This window comes from Oryzias melastigma, linkage group LG12, assembly GCF_002922805.2.
Source record: "Oryzias melastigma strain HK-1 linkage group LG12, ASM292280v2, whole genome shotgun sequence".
In the NCBI taxonomy this organism is placed as follows: Eukaryota; Metazoa; Chordata; class Actinopteri; order Beloniformes; family Adrianichthyidae; genus Oryzias; species Oryzias melastigma.
Genome location: NC_050523.1, coordinates 5,747,795 through 5,764,109, shown reverse-complemented (window position 1 = coordinate 5,764,109; position 16,315 = coordinate 5,747,795). Strand labels below are relative to the sequence as shown.

The 16,315-nt window shown below is 39.7% G+C and overlaps 1 protein-coding gene across 1 annotated transcript; it reads right to left on the bottom strand.

The window, feature by feature from the left end:
- Positions 1 to 296: 296 nt before the first annotated feature.
- egfl7 (EGF-like-domain, multiple 7) lies at positions 297 to 10,936 on the bottom strand. The gene is made up of 9 exons (XM_024299912.2): positions 10,732 to 10,936; positions 6,786 to 7,023; positions 6,358 to 6,480; positions 6,156 to 6,268; positions 4,610 to 4,705; positions 4,342 to 4,533; positions 3,100 to 3,176; positions 1,830 to 1,992; positions 297 to 715 (listed from the first exon to the last, which is right to left on the bottom strand). Exons 2-9 carry the CDS (start codon positions 6,857 to 6,859, stop codon positions 696 to 698), a joined length of 858 nt encoding a protein of 285 aa, XP_024155680.1. The 5' UTR covers positions 6,860 to 7,023; positions 10,732 to 10,936; the 3' UTR covers positions 297 to 695.
- Positions 10,937 to 16,315: the final 5,379 nt, after the last annotated feature.

Below are 16,315 nucleotides of genomic sequence, written 5' to 3'. Positions count from 1 at the left end.
TCCCTCTCATGTCATATTTTGTCATTTGGGTTAGAGGTCACGGTTGCTGCTCTGTTGCATCATGTCTGTAAACTGATCAACCTTTAATCCCACTCCTGATCCACACGGAGCCCGTGATCAGTCCAGGGCGAGCAGGCAAGGCTCCGCCCACAACAGCCGATCAGCTGCTTCAGCCTCCGCTGTAGGCCACTTCCAGATGCTGCTTTTGTGGGATCTCAGGGAGACTTTATGCTACATCCAGTGATTACAATACACCCTGTGGGAAAGTGCTGCAAAAAATCTATAAACACATGTTGTTTTGGTCAAGGTTTTTATTACAAAAGTTACAAAACTAAGTAAAAATGTATTTTGGAGCTCAGGGAGATGATTAAAAGTAATCATAATTTAAATACATAAATACAGATGTTCGTTTCAGCCCTCTGACGGAGGACACAGCTGCACTGATGTAAAGCAAACACGGACACTAAGTGGCTCCTTTTGACTTTTGAACCCCTGAGGGTTTGACTGAACCGTTGCGACAATGACATCATGGTGAAACCAGGCCTGCTGCAGAACCAGGAACTTCACTCGATCTGGGGAAAGGGCGGACGATGAGAATCACGCAAGACTGACGCCACGGTCGGACGTCGGCCATCACTGTCCTGCAGCCGTCTTGAAAGCACACATTCTGAGTCGCTGAAAGGGCGAAGGCCGAGCTAATTCTCCTGGCAGGAGCCTGCAAGGAAGGAAGATGGAAACAGTTACTAAATAATGCAGCAAATGTAAGATTTAGCAAAGACTATTGAGAATGCTTTTACAATAGTTTAAAAGATGATAAGAATAGGTATTTAAAGGATGTACAAAAACAAGGTATTGATAAGGATACATGTTTATAAAATGCGCTGTAATCGGAGAGTTATGACATATCTCTTCATATTTATATGAATATTTTTCATATTTCTTACTTTGAAAGCTCTCATGAAAAAGGGTTTAATCATTATTCTTTTGGAAACTTAACTAAAATCATTTTCAAAAGCCCAGTTATTAACCTTTACTTCCAAATGTCTGCATCTGTTCCTCAAAAGTGATAAAGAATACCACAGAAACTAAAGATCTACGGTATATATGGAAGGCTTCAAGGAACAAAATGAAGAAATAACTAGAGAAAATTTTAATTTTTAAAATTGTAACTTAAATTAAATACAAAAATGTTTAAACACATAAAAAAAATACGAGTTTATGTTCTTCAACTGGCTCCACCCACTGAATTTGACTAGCCAAATTCAAATTTAAAAAACTAAAACTTTTAAAAACATTTTTACTGGTCTTTTTGCAACTAATACTTGTTGACATTAAATTTTATATTGTGTTTATTTCCATTACAAAAAATCAGATTTATATGTTTTTTTTAATGTTTTTTTTTATTTTATTATGTTTAACCTTCCATAGATTAAGTAAAAACAGTGGAATTCATTATGAAAGAGACTACCTTTGTCTTTAAACTAATAGTATTTACTAAAAATGTATTCAAATCTGTAAACATCAGCATTTTAGGATAAATGAAGGTAAATTCAGTTTGTTTTTAGATCTTGTTCACATTAAGCCTAAAAGGATTTTATTGTCATTTTGTTGTAATTAGATTAGATACTAAAAGCAGATTTATTTCTTAGTCTGTTTGGACAATACAGTTGAAAGCATTTCATTGCCCAAAGGATCTTTATTTTAAGAGAAAATAATTTTAGATGATTAGATAATAAAATCAAAGATAATTGGTCAATTCTGATCTTTTTAATGGAAAGATGCTCAGTTACATGGCTGAATAAGCAAAGCTGGGACTTGTGGTCGCTCACATGTGCCGAGACGCTCCTCCAGAAAGCCGACCTGCTCGCTGAGCGAGTCGATGCGGTCCAGCTGCCGAAAAGAATGGGAGAGCAAAGTGGTTTTCTCTGTCAGGCCCTCGTCCAGCGAAAATGGGAAGAAGCTGCTGAAGGGCTCCAACACCAACTGCAACTGCTGCAAGAGACAGGAATGCAAGACGATGTGAAGAAAGACATATTATACATTATATCTCTTCAATAAGGTTCATTATTTTATTTAACTATACCATTGTAAAGAAAAGTATTGTTTTAGATTTTAACCATAAAACAAAGCATATACTGATACTGTACTAAGGAAAGAGCAGTGGAGCCAGGATGGAGCCCTGAGGTACTCCTTTTTGTTGAAATACACTGAAACACCAACATGATGTTTTTATTGAGTTTTAGTGTTTCAAAGAAAAGCAGAAAATAAAAATGTGAGAGGTGAATTTTATTTTTTTCCAACCAAAAGCTGATATTTTTATCAAACAATCAAATCCAAACAAATGTGTTTATTCAAACAAATCCCACTTATGGTCTTTAGGGCAACATAGGAGGCAACTTAAGCATTTTCTGTTTGGTTTGTCTGTAGAAGGTTTTATAGACATCTTTACTTCACAAAGGAAAGAGCAGTGGGGCCAGGATAGATCCCTGGGATACTCCTTTTTGTTGAAATACACTCAAACCTAAACAGCAACCTAATGTTTTTATTGCGTCTTACTGCTTAAAAGAAGATAAGCTTCAGGTACTTTGAGCCAAAACAGCACATTTTTCACAATCAGTTGTTGATTAGATGAACTTGATAAGTTCTGTAGTGTTTTGTGAAGCTTAAATTTTGTGTTCAACACAGAATATGGAACCAGCCGAGTCACATGAAGTCCTCATAGTCAGGTACCAGCACAATAACGCTAGTAACCATGTTTTTCCAAGCAGAAAATAAAAAATGTCAGAGGTAAATTTTAATTTTTGTCCAGACAAAATTAATATTTTTATCAACAAATTAAAAAAGAAAACCAAAGCTGTTTGTTTTGTTTTTTGAAATAGTTGATCAGACAGTTTGAAAAATGCAAAAGAGTTAATCAAAAGTGCTGCTAGAAGGTTTTATAGACACGTATACTGTTAGCACACAAAGGAAAGACTAGTGGGGCCAGGATAGAGCCCTGGGGTACTCCTTTTACACTCAAACATAAACAGCAACTTGATGTTTTTATTGAATTTTACTTAGAGGGATTGGAGTTCAAGTGACAACCACATTTCTGAGTACCTTTTCCAGCAGCTCCACTCTGCTCCTTAAACTCTTCACCTCCTCCGTCACGTTCTCGACCAGGCCGACCCGTCCACCTGCGGGAGACGCAGAGGGACCCACATCAGCATGCAGCTTATGACTCTACAGAAGATGCACTAAATCATGAAGCTCTCTCCAGTAACATCTCTGAAGTGTCAGGACTGAAGGAATATAGGTCACGGAGGGGGGAACGAGAGGGCACCAGAAATAGACGAGAAAACATTCATCCCTCCAGTTGTGAGGAGGAAGTGTCCGGGTAAAGCCTGCGGTCGCACTTCTGCAGACAGATGGATTTCTCCCAGATGTGGTGTAACAGTGAGAGGAGAGTAACAGGGTGAAAAACAGGGAGGAGGGCGGCGGGGGGGAGGTGGCGGTGACCCCCAGCAGACGAGGTTGACGAAGCTGGAATGAGAACACAAACTCCAGCCAAGAACAGAGTGGGAGACGAAGAAAAAAAAAGACTGGAAAGCAGCAACTCTTGGCAGAGCGAGAGTTCTTAACATCTGAACCCGTGTTTACATTTCTGATCTGCATCAGCATCCCTCCCGATCACATAACCAAAAACCCGTCCCACTACAGGACCTGTTGCAACAACGCTTCAGTCGAGCAACAAACACAACAAAATCACAAAGATCTCCCAAACTTTATGCATGACTTCTCCTGATGACTTAGCACTCCATCAAATTAAAGAGGTGGAATTTCAGTGGAAATCATCACAGAAACTGATAAAAACAGAAGAGTTTGGACCTGGCACACTCTCACTTCCATGAAGGAGTATATATCTCTGAAAGTGGAGGAGACAGTCCTTCCCCTCACTTTTTTTTTTATTTAAAGACACAAAAAATCCCCCAAAAGGTAACTTTCCTGTCAGATTTCACGTTGCATAATTTCCCGCAGGAGCAATAAAACTGAATAAAGCTTGAAAAGAATGTCAAAGGTTCGAGTGTGTTTGATTGTTTTGTTACTAAGATACATGAGAAAGTAAAAACTCTGCTTGAGAGGAAACAAGACAACATTTTTTAAAGGATTGCAACATAGGAGCTCCGTTGAAGGTAGAATCCCGGTGTTGGTCCGGCGTCGGCACCAGTCGCAGTGCATTATTACTCACGGTACGAGTTGAGAGTGGCATAGCGCGTACCAAAAGTAATAATGGACCGCGAAGCTGGCCATGTCTTCCGAGCGGCTGTGGGATGAAGTCACAGAAAGTTCAAAACCATTTACCTGCATCACTCTGATCACCCGCTCTCGCCTCCTCGTTCTGGGTGGGAACAGCAGCGGGCGCCGTAGGAAGGGTTTGACACAAACGCCCGTCTGCGGCGAGCCTGAAGCCGTCTCCACACGCGCATCGGTAGCTGCCGGCCGTGTTGACGCACTGCTGGACGCACGGATGCTCCCCGCTGCACTCGTCCACGTCTGACAGGCGAAAACGGAGGTGTGAGCGTGTCATCCAGCGCTCTCTGCTTTGGCGTGGCGCTCTGAGGGCTCCTACCTGTTTGGCACTGGTCCCCCGTCCAGCCGGGGGGACAGGCGCAGCGGTTGGGTCTCAGGCAGGTGCCTCCGTTGATGCAGGGCTGTCTGCACACGGCTGGGAGATCAGATCCGAAAAAAATAAAAACCAATCAGACGAAGAACAAATGTTTGCAGCTTTCACTTCATGTCTTATCAGTGGAAATCCTGGAGACTTTTTCTTGTCAATAAATCAATAAACCACTTGAGGGAGGAGGAAGATTGGATCAGACGGAGAGGAATGCTCTCATCCATCATTTCTGCAGTAATTTGACAGGCATTTCAAGAGGTCTCCAAGCAAAGTTTTTGCTCAAAACTTGTCTTATTCTCAGAATTTCAAGCATTTACTGTAAATAAATCTTTCAATTTCGCAAAACTTCAACTGTAACGCCCCCCAAAAAATCTATATTTTCATCTATATTCAGGAATTTGACCTTTTGTACTCGAAAGACATTTCTACTGAACCAAATATACAATTTAATACATAAAAAAGAGTGAATAATAACAATAAGTTATCACTTTATGGTGCAAACGTGCTGCTTCCTGCTTCCATTTCAGACTTGGTTTGGGCCTCACAGCCTCGATTTTAGGGCCCGCATCTAGAGAGGGTCCCCAACCCCTTTTCCCCAAGAATTTTTATTCAAACTTTACAAACATGGAGTAAAGTCACTTTTGAAGTCAAACAGAAGTCCAAATTCTGCCAATTTCCCCTTTTTGTTGACTTTTTTTTTTAATATTTGAGTTGAACACAAATGCCCCAATACAAAGCTTTGAGGATCTCCAACAAAAACATTATATTTATTAAAGATGAATGGTGCCAGAAGTTTAAACCTAAGAACAGAGGAGTCAAATTCAATCACACGGGAGGCCAAAATCCAAAACACACTTTATGTCACGGGCCGAACAGGATAAACATTTATTGAACACACTAAAACAAAATTTTTAAAACTTTAAAAATGTAGCTTTTTAACATTACTATGAATAAAAACAGGCAGGAATATTATTCCAGAATAAACCGACTTAAGCTTTAAATAACTTTCAATATTTTACTCTCCATTAAAATATATTTTGTCAAAATTATACAAGTTCAAAATAAGTGCCGATGGCTCAAAAAATCTTATATTTTACTTTAGTAGTCAAACTCGAATCAACTTTTGACCTTTTGGTCTTTTAACTGATGGTGTTTTTAGCCAAAATCAATAAACCTGGGATTTTCTCAGACATAGTTTCTGCAGAGAGGTAGCTGTGGGTGGGACTGTTGGTGTGGAGCAACCCCGCCCCCTCGTCCCTTACCCATTGCTAAAAAGCTCTTTTAAATATGAATATATTTTAATTTGAATAAAGAAATACTCAGAAGTGACATTTTAAGCTTCATTTTCTCTATATGTTCCCTCTATTATCAGAAAAATGTCACAAGAACATGATAAAAACACAATCTTATCAAGGTGGGTCTTTAAATGTCCAAAAACTATAGAAAGATGTATAGTTTTCGACTTTTTTCTTTTATTTTTTGGACCTGTCGTGGTTACCGTGGTTACAGTTGTACGAGTAAAGCCGTCTCCAGCCCGGGCAGCACTCTGGGATAGAATGTGAAGTGGACACGGTTCTGCTGACCTGCCGGTAAGCCAGCGAGTACGTGGTCCTGTGAAGATGGGGGGTTTCCTCAGTACTCATGAGCATGTCATGATCATTTACTTCCTGTCTAAACAAACATGAAGGTAAGCGTCTTACTTGTAGGTGCTGCAGAGGCGATGGCCCTGACACATGGTGATGTAGGGCTTGTGAACTGGCTGGACGTAGGACTCAGTTGCCATGACGACATTGTGACGGACGTCCTGCTGGCACACCCTCCTCCTGCAAAACAGAAATACTTAAAGCACGAAACGCTTATACAAGTTTTTCTGAAGGCCTATTAAGCTCCTTAATGGGTCACACTTGATCTTTGACCTCCGTGTCGCCACTTGACCCCTCCTTTAATTTATTTTCCCGACTACTAATGAGGCCGAGCGCTTCTAACAACCTGAGACGACCTGAAATGTCTTTGCAGAGGCGGCTGCAGAAGCAAACACCTCTGGCGAGCTCTGAGGTTGTGACTGACAAAAATGACAGACCATAATAAACACAGGAAGAGCAGGGAAGCAGGAGGGGGGGGGTGTTACCCGCGGTGAGCGTGGAACTGGGGACTGCTCATCACCATGAGGAGGGAGGAGGAAAGCAGCAGCGCTCGGTACATCGTCTTCCTCTTTCCCACGTTCCCCTCGCAGGGTCGCTCACATTCGCCGCGATGCCAGCCCGAGGGGGGCCGAGGAGGAAGATGGTGGGGGAGGGGAGGGAGGCGGCCAAAATGTCCTCAAGCTGGATGTCTGTGTTCTCCTGCAGGAGGACAGCTCCAGCTACCTGGAAACAGAGGATTCATTAAGAACTTTTTCACTGTTCTGCACAAATTTAAACAAAAAAAAAATCAATTCCTCAGCAGTCAGAGGTCAAACTTTAACTCTAAGACCCCCAGAGGGATGAGCTCAGATTTGAGAGCCAATTTTGGAAGCAGCTGTGAATGTCAAACATGCAAAGAGGGAAGTTTGTCCCGTCAATCAACGCATGACAAGGATCAGACGGCTGAGAAACAGCAGATCCCCGACTCCTGAACCCCCGGCATGGAAGAACCGGAAGTCATTAAGTCAAAGATGAAAAACTGTCTGGAGGAGAATTCAGTGAAGAATTCTGAGCAGCAAAAAGGAGGCGGGACAATGCCCAAAAAGAAAAAAAACATGGGAGGTCGAAATGGAGAAGATTTTACACAAAAAAGTAGATTGAAATAAACCTTCAAAAGGCAAATAAGAAATAGAAAAACAACAAAAATGAGAGATGAAAAACAAGTTATGAAAAATGTAATAGAAAATGAATAAAATATACAAATAAAAAAAGGTTTTTGAGTTTTTTGAGGCGAGTTATTTCTTCCCACTGTCACACAGTGCATCCTTATTATGATAACCTCTACTAAAGACCTTTTTCAACTGTTTCTGATCAAGCTTTTCTTTATAATTTACAGTAATTTAAATACATTTATATTGCTAAAATTGAGTTTTAAAGCCACCATGAAAGAAAATACAAAGAGAAAAAAGTTAACAAGAGTAAAATCATAAATTTATGACTTAAAAAGTTGTAATTTTACAAGAAAAATCATGTTTTTTTTTACATTAATATATTATTTCATGAAAATAAAGTGATATAAATATTAAAAAAACAAATTCAGTGAGGTTTTTTGCAGTGAATAGTTCTTCCGATTAGGTCTGCAACATAAATGAAACAGGTAATGTTCAATTGTCTTTGTTGTAACATTTTAAAAGGTAAATGTGACATCTTATTTTGAAAAACAAAACTTTTTCCTTGAAAAGTTCAAATTTATAATCATAAATTGTCTAAAAAACTTTTCTCATATTTTTACAACGTTATTTTCATTTATTTGTTTTTTTTTCTTTCATGATGGCCCAAATCCCCATTATAATATCTTTAGTGAATTGATTTTATTAGTTTTTGGCTTTTTGTGATAAATAATAAAAAGTGAAGCCTATAAAATAATGTTTTACGTTCACATTTTTTTGCAACACATTTTTAAAATTTTCAGTTTTACTCCTAAAATATTAATTTTGGTAATATTTTGTTTTTGCATTTATGTCACATCCTTCATGTTAGTAACATGTACATTAAACAACAAATGTAGTTTTTTTAATGTTAACATCTCTCCAGCTGACCTTTGACTGATCCCTCATTACAATTCCTCAAGGAGGAAATCTCATTTTTCAGAATAACCTGAATGTGGAATCGAACCCCAATCCTGGCACAGCCGCTCCACCACTAGACCATTGAACTGGTTTAAAGTGTCCATTTCGTTGCACACTTTACATCCTTTCTTTAAACTATTAGGTGTTTTTACAAACTGGCTGGGTTTTCCAGTTGAGGGATTTTCAGAGTGATAAAAGCGAGTTCAGGGTCGTGTTGTCGACAGTTTTTATGGCCTGCAGTAAAGCACTGAAGTGTGTCTTGTTTGCACTTTGGGGAGTTAATGTTTCCTATAAAACACAGAAGACACTGGTTTCCGAGCGTGTTTGGACCCGTAAATGAGATTTTGTATCGTGAGTTTGAGAACATCCTGCAGCTACAAAGAATTTGGACCCCAATCCAGAAGATCCCACCCTCTTGAAAATGCTTTTGCACAGATTAGCACGAGATTACAACCAAATTGAAACCACCTGTTTTTACAAGCATGACTCTTTGGGGAAACCAGCCCCACAGGTGTGTTCAATCCCAGTGAACCCTTTGGGAAATCTTTCTCAGTGGTGCAGGTCGAGGAGCTGTAATCTACCTTAGTTATCATGGAGGTGATGCTGATCTTCAGATGACAGCTTGCATGTCTCAGTGATCTCCCTGCTGGCCTCGCGCCCAGAAAGACTGCATTCATTCACAGTAAAGCTGAATTTTTTTGTTTGGAGTGCAACGACACACTTGTTAATTTTTTTTAGTGTAAACATAATGCAAATAGAGTTTTGGAACCTAGAACTATTCAAGGTGTAGTTCCTAAAGGCGCCACCAGAGGTCACTGTTTCACAGACTAACATCCTTCGCAGCTTGCACGCGCGGTTACACTTTAAAAACACAAACTCACAAAACTTAAAACTCACAAACATCTGATAAAACGTCTAAGTTTTTCACGGGCTCGCGCAGAAATGAGAAAACACGGACATGAAGCTTCCGAGCCTCCAGAGCGCCTGCGTGAAAGCATCAAACAAGCAACGAACCGTGTGGAGATGAGTCCGGGGGAAAGCGCCGTTTCAGAGCCGCGCGCCGCGGTTCTCCTGCGGAGGGAAAATATCCACGGATACAAGTCCACGCAGGTTCCTCCTGGACTGTCAGGGAGCATGGGGGGTGATGGCAGGACCTCCTCCCTCTCCTCCAGCTGGGTGTCCCGCCGCTCAGACGGGCTGCTCTGAGGGGGGAACCCGTCAGTGACGTCACGGGTGGACGGACTGCTGCGGGAATGCCCGCAAAACACGCAAAACTTTCCTCCATATTTAGAGTTTGGTCGTTTTAATCTTTTGAAAACTACAAATACTTGGAAAAAATTAGTTACACTTCGACAAAATTAGTTTTTTGTTCAAAAATAGTAGCAAGTTTAATACATTTACTTTATTTTTCATTTTTTCATTTCTTTAATTTTCTGACTTTATTGTGCTTATGGAGTTCCTAAAGGGGCATTAAAGTTAAAAAAAAAAAAGAAAGAAAAAACAAAGTTCTCGTGTCTCATGCACACCATATAGTATTTTGTGTGGACCCTACTTTAAATAAATAAATGTTTATCGCTATTTTTAATTTTTTTTCTTTTTTTGTTAAATTTATTATTTTAAAGGGGGATCAGTATGTCATAAAAGTATTTTTCAGATTTATGATCTGTTTTTTTCATTCAACAAAGGCTGGATATAAGTGCAGGCAAAGGGGGGCCATGCCCCTCCCAAATGCTGTGACTGCCCCCCAAAATATGATGGCTCGCAATGATTCAAAATCAACAAAAGAAAAGAAAAATTACTGCAAAAAAAATCACACAAAACAACAACAAAATTCAAAAATAAAATAAAAAAAGACAAAAAATAACAAAAATGGATGGATGGAAAAAATAGAGAGACGAAAAAAAGGGCGGTAAACACACAGGAAGATCAAAATTTAAACGACATATCAAATAAAATACTGATAGATGAACTGCTGCAATAATTCAAAGCATTTTTGGTGCTTGAAGGGATATACCCCTAACCCCCACCCAGACTTCCCCCCAGTATGCATTTGGGCTGACTAAATCCAGGGAATATATTTGCTTTAAAAATGTGCAAACCTGTGCTATTTCTGTATATATATTATGTTTAAACCCTTTTTTCAGTGGACAAATGTAAAACCTGTGCTAATAAAGCCAGCATTTCTTCATCTACCATAAATAATTAATATTTTCTGGAGTAAAATGGAAGTTTATTTTGAAAATTAAAACTTTTTCAAAAGTTTGACCCCTAAGAAATAGTAAACAAGCAATAAAAAATTGATTATATAAGAATGCAGTCTTACCCTTGGAGTATTGGTTCTGGAGGTACGTGCCCGAGTGAAGGCAGAGCGGCGGCCATGGGCGCCAGCCGCCTGACCCTTGCTTTAGAGGTCTTCTCCATGCTGCTAGTTTCTTTTTAAAGCTGGGCTTTGGGGTCTAGAGCGAAAAACCCCCAAGACTGTTCAAGGTGCTCCCTGCGAGCCGGCCGGCGACAAATGAAATGTCTTTGGGCGTTTTTCAGTTGCTTTTTATGCAAGGCTTCCTGTGGAACACAGGAATTGGACGGACAATCCCAAACCGGACTTCCTGTGACTGTTTGCTGCTGATAAAACCCCTCTCCTGCACAAACACGCTCCATCCTGCTGGAATCTGATTTCCAAGCACTTTTTCGGCTCCCGTTCTCCCGCAGACATCTTGAAGACGGCATTTAGTCTTCTCACCTATTGGCCTTGCCGCCTTTGCTGAGCAGAGTAATCAGATTATTTTGTTTTAATGGATAAATACAGGTCACAAGTGTTGCTTTGGGAGCACGGGAGCGAACAGTCTCATGTTTACAGCTGTGGAGATGAAATCTATCAAATTGCAGCTTGTTGAAGCTACAGTTGCACGATAAGGAGGACGTTTCTTCCCCTTCTTCTGCATTTATGGTCACAGTCTCTTGTAGGCGGCTTGGGAACATTTTCAACTCAAAACTAGTCTTTTGTATCAAGCATACTGCCAAAATAACCTTTAACAAAAAAGAAAATAAATTGATCCGAAGTGGAGTTCTTTCTGTCACACTTTCTACCAGTATCCCAGAAACTTGCTGGAAAAGTGAAACCCCCTTGGAGATTTTTAAAAAAGCAGATATTAAGTCAGTAAAATAATCTCAGAAGACTCTGTTTTCTTTAATTTCATCTCAGTTTCCTTTTAAAATTAAAACCGAAAGAGATTTCTTTAGCTCTTATTGAGACGAAGTTAAAACCAGCTATATCACTTTCAGGGTCACAATGTTGCTGGAGCCTAACCTAGTCAATTTTGGGTAAAGTCCGGGGTACACCAGTCTGTCCTGAGGTGTAACATTTTAACTCTAAGGTGTGTTTTTTATTAAATTCCATGTTGGACTTTTTTTTGTGTGTGTGTGTGTGTGTGTGTCACAAGAAAAAAAGACAGAACTACACAAGCAAGAAGTGGTTTAGCCAGAAATGAAACAGTAAACTAGTCAAACAGCAACTGGAGAGCAATAAGATCCAGTGCTTGGATTCTAAATGCTAGGTTCTCAATTTATAGAAATCCGTCAGTGTAAATCAAAATATGGAAAAGTTATTAAGCTTTTGATTCGCAAATTAACCCTTTAACTTTGAAGCTTTAGCTTTTGACCATGGTTACTCTTTATGCGTTTGCACAACAATTCCAGCCATGCGCTGATAAGCAACACTTTACAGTTGTGATTTCTCCAATCAATGTAAATCAGCTGATTGTGTTATGTAGAAAACATCCTTGTAACACAATGCAACACTTTCTGTTAGCTGACTTTCGTTGATTGCGTGTATTTTTTGTGTGATATCTTGGGTGTTAAAGGGTTAAAATTCAACAATCTGCATAACTGGCGTAACAAAGTAAAGACAGCTTTGTTGAGAGTCAATCAAAGAAACACAGCTTTAATAATAATGGACAGACTTAAGCTTTAATTAGATAAACACAGCAGACTGAACATCCCTACTTCCATAGTTGTCATGATTCCCGCCTTGCCTAAACCACGTTGCTCCTGGTGGTTATAAGTCGGCGCCAGTGATTGGCAGTGAAGTCACCATTGGTGTTTGAATGTGTAAAGCGCTTTGGGCCTTTAGGATAATAGTGAAAGATTGTATAAGTATACGCCATTTATCATTTATTTGTTTATTTATTGCACATTTTCATTTTTCCCAATGAAGGTCACAAGGAGATTGCTCCTTTTTGAAATGAGTTACTAGTGGTGGGTTTGATAAACAGTGTTTGAGACTTATATCCTTATATCATACAAAATCAACTTTGTTTTGAGCTTTTAAGTGTATTATAATGTTCATATTTCATTAAAAACAACCCCAACGATGATCCATCCTCGCATCTCTGAGTATTCTTCTAAAACCCTGTGCTCTGAGCACCAGCCCCTTCCAATCCCTGAGATGCCTTAAAAATCCTGGTTGGCCACACTGATTGCCATAGAGCCGTTAAGTAAGACCGACCAATCATTGCTAACTGATGACGCCTGGGTCCAACATGGCGGCTTCCATATTGCGAAAAAAAATGGCGACTTCATTTGGTTGGAGCCAAAAGTAAACCTTTTTTTTGAGTCATGTCACACTTATTCATTCCAGTTCTTACATACAGTCAATGCCCAGCTGACTTTTATGGTCTGCACCTAAATGAATTTGGTGTGGACCAAACAGACTAGTGTGAAAGTTCTCCAATACACACGTTTAGAACAAGCTCAGCTTATTAGCCAGAAGTCATTGAACACATTTGGGCCAGTTTGGATTGGACAGGATTGTTTGTTTGCATGTATATGAAGATGCAGGAGGCAAAGATATTAGTATTTGCCACGATATAAGGAAGATGGATAGAACGTTGATTTTTCTAAGTAAAACCAAGAACATTCATATGAAGCCAGCACATATTTGTCATTCAAATCCTTTTTTAAAAATTCCAATTTGACCTTTGACTTTCTCCATAAGTCTAAACTTAAACTATTAAAGCTCAAACTAGATTTATTTGGATTTGGTCAATAATTAACTAACTGAAAATGAGCTTATATCATGTTTTTTGAAGGCTTTGGACTGACTTTCTGGCACTTCTTACGTACAAACTACCGTTTTTGTGTAAGAAGAGGGCCTACGTGCTGAGGCACCATGGGAACTCTTGATGAATGAAGGTGAGCACACACCTTCCTATAAGGGAGTGACAGCACAAGAACCCAGTGAGGGTCTGTTTGTGAATGTGAAGGTCTCCATGTTTGTGGATGCACGCTTGTGTGAAAACTTCTCCAACAAAGAACAAAGTGGGAGGGAATGCCCTCTCTCATTCTTTGAAATCAAGACTTGGCCGCCACAAGTATTGAGCAAAAAAAAAAAAAAAAAATGGCCAGCGTTCCAGATTTGTCCCAGAGAAGATGCAGGAGGGAAACAAGCTGAAGCAAAGCAGCGCTTCCTCTTCGAGAGGAAACAGGAAAAGGCTGGGAGAGCCAGATTCGGGAAGCTGCACCCCTGGAACAATAAAAATCTCACTCCGACAGGAAGCGGATCTGCGTCAAAGAGAGCCTGACAGATTTTGCTAAAGGGCAGCAGCTTTGACCCTGGATGGAGCGAGAGCAGGAGGATGGCCGTGCCCAACAATAAACGCTCAAATGTTTTTTGACAAGGTTTCAAGTGCATTTTCAGGCTGGCCTGTTGCCATTACTTGTGGTAAATCAAGAAAGATCCTCAATTTTTGTTGAATAAGACCAGCTTTAAAGCCTGATGAACTTCCCAAACTGATCATTCTTTATTAAAGAATAAAATAAAAGTAATATATTACTGTAACATATTCTCCTGACTATCACATATGGACATTTCTGAATCTGAATATCTCCCACCACTTCATGCTACAGAGAACATTTGGATTTTTTAAAAATGATACCAAATATGAACTGTGGGTTTCTGGGAATTGTAGTTTTTGGTGCTTTAAAAAAAATGACTGGAAGACATTTTGTTTTGCTCAAGTATCATTCTGTAAGCATTAAACACAAAAATAGATCAAAATGTAGTAATTGAAGCAGCAAAACTTTGAAAGATTTCAAAGCTTGCAGTAACTGTTTTATTATTTGATTTAAATTTACTTTTACCGTTTTTACTTGTTTGGTGCTGTTTTTTCACTCAGCTGATTGTCCTGTTAATCACATTCATCCATAAAGGGTTGATCCGTACAGCTGCTGCAGGTTTTGGGGGTTTTTGGGCCCGTAGAGGAACATGGAGAGGAACGGCTGCATCTTATGGTGGGTAATGCACTTTCCTTGAGGTTCATACGTTCCACTTCAAGGGCCGTACCACTGTCGTGCATGTGGTGAGTGTATTTTGAAGTATTTGTAAGGATAATGTAAATGAATGAACTTATGACGTACGGATGATGTCATACAGTTTCCAGTCGTTAGGGAAGTGAGTTCACTGGCGGGAAGGTGGGAATCTTGAGCACCTCACGATTCGATTACAACTCAGGAGGCAATGATTTGATTATGAAACGACTATCAGTGCAGCTTCCAGTCATTATCTGAGTTTGGGGACAGTAGATTTTTGCTTCTTTCTGAAGGAAATCCAGTATGTTTTTTTAACTGTTGGAAGCGCCCGCAGGAGAACTTGTTAAAGCCGGTTTTTACCCTCTTCCTCCTCCAGATGGAATCATATGATTGTGATTCTGCAACATATTTAATTTTGATCTGACAGACTTTACACACTGCATGACTTTCACTCAAAGCCAAAGTCAGGCTGTTCATATGGCAGCATCTACTACAAGGTCAGCCATGTTTGTGTCTGAGTGAAAAACGATTGAAAATGTAAAAAATCTGTACAACACGCCTGTGTCGCACCAACTTCTCTCTTACTTACCGAACTGTCGCCGATGAACATTTTCACTCTGCAGGTTCACTGGCGGTCTACGACTTTGAAATTTTGTGTGGACCACTTACCCGCAGACAGCCCATATCCACCTGTAGGGCCAGTTGTGACTGAGAGTTCTCCCCACATACTTTCATTTACTCCTTGGTCCAAAAAAAAAAAAAAAAAAAACACCTTACAGGTGAATTGACGACACCAATTTGGCTTCCTAAAAGTGAGCGTCCATCTTCGGCGACTTATGACAAGTAAGACAGCTTCCAGCAACCCTAAACAAGACATCAGAAGTATCAATAATCGATTGAAATCAAGTTATTTTATTCAAAAAATGTCTTTCTTCAGCTGAGAAACAAGCACCTTTATAGGACAGAGTTTTATTTGGAAGGAGATCTGACTGTTGGTGATAAAAGCGTGAAGCTGAACTGCCACATGTTTGGATTAGCTACAAAACACAGTTGAGTCCAGCAGTTCTTTGTAAATCCAGAGACAAGCCCACTGTCTCTGCTCTGATTTTTCATGCTGAGTAGTGAAACAGGATATCCTGTTCTCCGAGGCCACAATCCAAATTCCTCCCGTGTCACCTTTGATTCCGAAGTCTGCCCTTATCTAGTCATCCTGCCGATTGTTCCTCAGGACTGCATGAGGAAAACCTGGAAAAATATCCTTCTTATATGAAAAGAACTTATTTAGTTTGGCTTAAATATACAAGGATTTGATGAGCTGGGTTTTAAAGTTTATTTATTTGAAAAAAAACATCCTATATTAGGAAAATGAAAGATTTCAAATAGGAAATGAACCACTGATGCAGACTTCTTGCTGAAAAGCTCAAGTAACATTTGGAATAAACAGTAAAGCTGTTCTGTTCATGAAATCCACCGAAAAAACGTCATCATCCAGATTCCACAATAGAGTTTATTATCTGAAAATCCATGAATAGAGAGTTTGAGAACAGACACACAGTCAGTCCCAGTAGAATTAGTCTAAAGACCCCCAGAAATATGAAAAC

What these genes read in the sequence shown, in the direction of transcription:
- egfl7 (XM_024299912.2), bottom strand. Translation starts at nt 6,859, where the DNA reads ATGTACCGAGCGCTGCTGCTTTCCTCCTCCCTCCTCATGGTGATGAGC. An exon ending in CAGTTCCACGCTCACCGCGG is followed by an intron (nt 6,481 to 6,785) that starts GTAACACCCCCC and finishes TCTGTTTTGCAG; the next exon opens with GAGGAGGGTGTGCCAGCAGG. An exon ending in CGCCTCTGCAGCACCTACAA is followed by an intron (nt 6,269 to 6,357) that starts GTAAGACGCTTA and finishes CCATCTTCACAG; the next exon opens with GACCACGTACTCGCTGGCTT.